This window comes from Gavialis gangeticus, unplaced genomic scaffold, assembly GCF_001723915.1.
Source record: "Gavialis gangeticus isolate Ggan-Ray unplaced genomic scaffold, GavGan_comp1, whole genome shotgun sequence".
Taxonomy (NCBI): Eukaryota; Metazoa; Chordata; order Crocodylia; family Gavialidae; genus Gavialis; species Gavialis gangeticus.
Window position 1 is genome coordinate 38,617,932 of NW_017729026.1, and position 6,206 is coordinate 38,624,137.

The 6,206-nt window shown below is 43.9% G+C and overlaps 1 protein-coding gene across 1 annotated transcript in view; it reads left to right on the top strand.

The window, feature by feature from the left end:
• The window catches only part of ASCC3 (activating signal cointegrator 1 complex subunit 3), a 684,038-nt gene that overhangs the window by 18,810 nt on the left and 659,022 nt on the right, over window positions 1-6,206 (top strand). The window contains exon 2 of the mRNA XM_019520164.1: window positions 5,330-5,480. Coding sequence (XP_019375709.1) covers window positions 5,391-5,480 — 90 coding nt within the window. The 5' untranslated portion in view covers window positions 5,330-5,390. The remainder of the gene's footprint in view (window positions 1-5,329; window positions 5,481-6,206) is intronic.

The window sequence follows — 6,206 nt, forward strand, 5'->3', positions numbered from 1 at the left end:
GCAAGGCAGGTGGGCTGCAGCTGCAGGCTGGTGACAACAGATACATTTGTCTTTTATTCTTCACTCCCCTCTTCTAGGGGTGCACCAATAGAGATTTTTGGGGTTGGTACTGATATCCTGACTGAGTCCCCATCTCCAACCACACACTGGGAAGAGCTGGGGCTGTGCTGGGAGGGAGCTATGGCAAAATTTGGGGTGGGTGCAGCCCCCTCCATAGCCCAATTGATCCGCCCCACATGCCCCTTCACTCCCCTCTCCCCTTTCACCACAACAGACTTGCCAGCTGGAGGCAGGTCTCCATGCTGTATCGGAAATCGGATCGGTATTGGCTAATATGCCTCCCTAAAAATCGGATGTCGGTATCAGCCCAAAAAATCTCTATTGATGCACCTCTAGAAGAGGGGAGCAAAGAATAAGACACAAATGTATCTTGTCACCAGAAATTCAGCTTTGATTTAACATGTAAAAGTATTGAGGGCTTGAAGTAAAACATTAAATGGGTCAGGATACTGTAACCAATCTGAATTTTCAGAAAGCCTCGAACAATAGCTTGGAGGTATGAACTGATATATGCATTTTAATGTATGCTAACTTATGCAAATGATAATACTTGGAGGTGTAAAACATTCTTATTTTGCTCAGGTAGCTTATCCTTGGTCCTTGGTTAAATTGCTCCTGGTAGCTGAGCTGAAGGATTTTTAATGTGGGCAATTGGAGAAGTTACTTAGCCTAGAGAATGGTATTAAGTGACAGGATAGGATCAACTGTAACTGCTTCACTGCTCATCATGGCATATGTAAAAGTGAGGAAATAGCTTATTACGAAGCTCCATAATGCTGTTTTTTCTGAATGGAGCAAAAAGGATGTGACAATTTATTGATGCATGTTGAGGACAAAGTGGACTTTAACAACATATTGGCAATATTCTCTGTTGAGATAAATACATCTAGTTCTGTACTGATGAAAATGCTAGAAAGCATTTTCCTTTTCTTGTATCTTGTTTTGACATGATACCTATAGGGCACTGATGGCCCATCTTTTTGGCAGGTGTGCCACAAGTTAAGTTTCCCCCATCCTTCCTCTGCCTTAATGCTGCTCTGGTCCCAACTCATCAGAGGCATGCCTGACAGAGTTTGCATCCTGGGGAGGCAGAGAAGATTGAGCTTGCTGCTGCATGAAGTGGAGGCAGGATGCTGCTGCAAGAGGTGTCACCACCAAGAACCAAGTTAACCTTTTCCTGGTCCCTCAGCTGCTGTATAAAAATATATTGAGTGAAGAACCAGAGCCCTAAATTCAGTGGCAGCTGCAGAACCAGGGCAGGGTTAACTTGGCTCTCGGCAGCGACACCTGGCGTCTTTTCTCAGCCCTATTCTGTCCCTGCTCCAAGCACTTTGCTCCCTGCCTCCATTCTGGGTCTCCCTTTACTGAGTACCTGGGGCTTATGTGCCACTGTCAGTGACAGAAGTAACAGTTGCATCAAAGGACAGGGGTTCAGATAGTTACACCTTTATGATTCTGTAGCAGTACAAGTGTAGCAAAACTGCTTCAACTTTAACCCTGCTTCATCCAGGGTCAAAGTTAGGGTGATTTAACTGACTTGCATCACTACAGGTTGATGAAGATGTTCTTGTTACAAGAGCAGTTCCTGCTCTCCTTTTAAAATGACTACAATGGTCATTTGTCCATCACCCTTAGTGACAAGAATATTCAGCCTCTAGAGGCTATACTAGAGAGACCAACCTGTTTTATGTAAGCTACTTAAGAGCTAACAGATGACACTGTCATTTAGTTCCTAGTGGTCTGAGCTAGAGTTTCAGTTAGTCTCTAGAAGGGGAAATAACTTTTTCTTAATTTCCAGTGCCTTGTACTTTATCACTCATACAAATAACCTGCATGAAATTAGTTAAAAGGTTCACTGATTATTTAGGATTAACGCTGAAAATCCAGGCATCCTTTGCTTTGGTTTATTTTAACTAAAAGGTACAAGCTAGTTGACTGAGCAACTAGAGATACTATGCACAACTTTCTGGTACTTGCTGTTTGTCTATGTCCTGTTTGTCTAAGTTCTGAACAGTACATCAGATTTACTGTTAAACAAACATATAGAATTGATGGCAAAATATACAAATATAGCTTTAACACACACAATCACATTAAAGTAACTTGGATAAAACTGAAAATAAAGGGCTAAGTAGACACATTCAAAAAGCCTGAGCCTGAATCAATTCAGTCTTTGCAGATCAGTTTAACCTGTGTATCATGATAGTATCATGGTGCTTAGGGTCGGAAGGGACCTAAACAGATCATCAGGTCTGACTTCCTGCCCCGGGCAGAAACGGGTGCCAGGGTCATATCACTCCAGCCAAATATCTGTTCAGCCTCCTCTTGAAGATCCCCAAGGTAGGAGAGACCACCACCTCACTTGGGAGCCCATTCTAGAGCCTGGCAACCCTAACTGTAAAGTAATGTCTCCTAATGTCTAGCCTGAACTTTCTTGCTAACAATTTGTGGCCATTATTCCTAGTAACCCCAGGTGGTGCCGAGAGGAACAGAGCCTCCCCCAATTCCCACTGGTCCCACCCCCGGTGAGTTTGTAAACGGCCACCAAATCCCCTCTCAGCCTTCTCTTGTGGAAGCTGAATAGGTTCAGGCCCTTTAGCTGCTCTTCGTAGGGTCTGCCCCACTGCCCGTTGACCATGCTAGTGGCCCTCCTCTGGACCCTCTCAATACTAGCAACATCCCTCTTGAAGTGTTGTGCCCAGAACTGGATACAGTACTCCAACTCCAACTGTGGTGTGACCAATGCTGCATAGAGGGGAAGGATCACCTCACTGTACCTGCTTGTGATGCATCTGTAGATGCACAACAAGGTGTGCTTAGCCTTACTAATGGCTTCCTTTCATTGGCGGCTCATGTTTATCCTGGAGTCAACAATGACTCCAAGATCCCTTTCTGCCACCATGTTGACAAGAAGGGTGTTCCCCAGCTTATAGGTGTGTTGCTGGTTCCTTCTCCCTAAATGCAGTACCCTGCACTTGTCCGCGTTGAATCCCAACCTATTCTCATCCGCCCACCTCTGTAACCTGTCTAGATCTAGCTGGATTCTGTCCCTCCTCTCCAGTGTGCCCACCTCGCCCCACATCTTGGTGTCGTCAGTGTGGACTGAACCAAGAAGCAAATGAGTAGATATTCATTTTTGATTCAGGAAATGCAGTCACATGCCTGCAGAGGCTCAGATTAGAAGCTGGAGGGTGCTAGAGTGAGCCCTCCCTTCCCTTTGGCAGTGGCAGGAAGGCTGGAGGAAAGCTGAGCTGAGGGGGAGGAGGTTTGGCAAAGTCCTGGCAGGCTGCTGAGTATGATTGGGGAGGAGTTTAAATTCCCACCCTGGCCTGCATGGTCCCCAGTCAGGGTGTGCCTGGAGAGGGAAGGGGAAGCAGCCCCTGTCAGCAGTTTCCTCACCCCCTTGCTGCTCAAGTGGTGGGTGGTGGGACCTAAGGAGAAGTGGGGGCAAAGCCTGGGAGGGGCCACTCTGCCAGGCAAAACCTGGCTGGGGGGGGTGTTAAATCTCCCTCCCTTCCCTGCATCGCCTTGCCAGCCCAAGCCAGGGTATGGCCATGCTCCCTGCTCTGCTGGAGTGGGGAGAGAGAATTAAAACCCCCTGGCTGGGGCTGTCCTCCCCTGCTTAAGCAGGCTGAGGGGGTAGAATCATGGCCTGGACTGGGGTCCCATGGGCTGTGGAGGGGGTTTAAACCCCCTCCCTCTCCTCCGTCTGAGTCTGCTGGCCTATGCCTCCACCTGCTCCTCTCCAGCGGAGGAAAAGTCTGGCAGGGGCTGCTCTGCCCCCACCAGGCAGACGGGCTGCGTCGTCAGCCAGGTTTCCCACCCCACCTCTTTGTCAGCCAGCCCCCGCTGCTCTAGCTAGAGCGCAGAGGGGTGGGGCCTGCCTTACTCTGCTCGAGCAGAGGGTGCAGGCCAGTCCAGAGCTGCAAAACGTCCTGGGATGCCAAGGGGCTGCGATTTAACTTGAACAAGGAAGGGGTCTGGGACAGAAGTTCCATAAACTGGTTTGATCTAAATCAGTTAGGTCTGGCACAACATTCAGTCAGGTTTATCTTCTACCAGATTTAGCCATTCTGAAACTGCTTTATGTGCACTTGAACTTCTGTTCTGTTGTAAGTTTAAACCAGTTTCTGATCACTTAAACTGGTTTATGTTTAACTCTTGTCCTTAACCAAGAGGAGTAATATCTTTCTTTCAAGACACCTATCATATATTTAAAATTTTCCTTTTCACTTTTGAAAGGCCAAGAGCTCTTGAAGCGTCCTTTGAAGGATCATTGTGTGTAGATTATTAGATGAGTGGTATCTTTAGTAAAGTTATATAAAACAAATCTAAAACAGTGTGCACTTGTTGTTGCCAGCAATTGTGGCTGCGAGTTACTGCCTTGAGCATTTAATGAACAGTGCCTTGGCAACTTCCAACCTAAACAGTTTGAGAGCACTCCATTTGAGTTTTTCAAAAGATTTAGAGTGAAAAGAGTATAACATTGGGAATATAAATGTGCAAGATGAATCCATGTTTTGCATTAGAAATATGAATGCACTCACTGCAACAAATGATAATCTTAAAGAGCGAGTGAGCTTTCAGAAGAAATGCAAGTATGCATTCATGTTTGCAAACTGAACACAGCCTGGAGCATTGTCTTTCTAGTCATGTAGTAACATCTTGTCTTCCTTTTTTCTATTGTGAGCATTTGGCATATGAATTTTTTATCCTTTTTTTACTGAAAAAGGACTACTTTGTATATTCCCTTGATTGGTTCCTTAAGTGACTGCCAAAAGAGAAGGTCTTTCTTTCATTTCTGGGCATACTTGAATGAAATGAAAGCCATTAATGCATCCCACTTTAAAATTAATCCTCAGATAGATTATAATCACTTGTACTTTATCTCCAAATGATAACAGTTGTATTGTATACATTTTTATCATAATACTTCTGTTGACAGTGCTAAATGAATAATTGAACCTCATGCTCTTTACTGTTAGTGTTGGTTTATGTAGGTGATAACAGGAAAAAGCCGCGTCTAGTAATGTTGTTGTTATAAGATTATTTTTATTACTTTATCTGTTGCCCATTTATGATCTTCGCTTGCTTTCTTTTGAATTTAAAATACTTGCTTACCTAAAGTGTGACTATAGTTCTAGCTGCTCAAAAATAAGGAATATCTGTATCTACCTGTGTGAGGGTAGTCTTATATTAATTTGTTTCTAAAATATGTCAGTCAGCAAAGCTTCATTTATTCTATTTGCTCTCTTTTTTTTTTTTTTAGGTGCCTGCAAGTTGGAGTAGGAATTAATTTCTCATCCTATGGATCACTGAATGAGTAATCGATGGCCTTACCTCGTCTTACAGAAGCTCTGCGCTCCTTTTCAAATGTCACTAAACATGATAATTATAGTGAAGAATTGGCTGACTTAACGGTAAAAATATTTTTTAAATATGAATAAGAAAATTAGTGTGTACTCACATTTTAAAGAAGCTCTTAGTTCTATTTTTTTTCAGTTCTGTTTTCCTTCCTTCTGTAAACTCCCATTTTGCTAACAGCAAGACCCATAATACAGGTAGTTTTTTGAAAAGAATTCCTTATACCACTTGTGCTTGTCGCTTTTTTTTTTTTCCTCAAGGTTGAATTTGGAATATGCGTTAGAAGATCTGTGCAAGGGCCTTAAATTCATAATAGACATCTTGACAGGTTGGCTATTTCCTCATGGCTCTATACTTCACATACTTTTAGGAAAGTGAGATTTGTCATGGTCCAAAAAATAGATTCATAGATTGTTAGGGGCTCTAGGTTGGTGTAAAGTGACCGTTGGCTTAGGCAGAACTTGAGGTCCAAACCCCCTCTCTCCAAATATGAGGTGCTTTAAAGCATGATTGGACTTCATCCCTGTGTAAGATGCAGTGTATTTCTATATATAATAAAAATGATCACAACTTTTAAGAGACTTGATTGTGGAAGAATAATTTTCTTTTGTGAAGGGACCGGTGGGTGGGTTGGGGGTACATGGTGGGGACAAGTAGCAGTTAGGGGGCAGGCACAGGACAAGGGGCAGAGGTCTGTCTCCACACCCCCCACTGTTGCTTTTCCAGCCATAACGGTATGGGGATGAATTTAAGATGGCCATCTGCTAATTAGATTCTAAGCA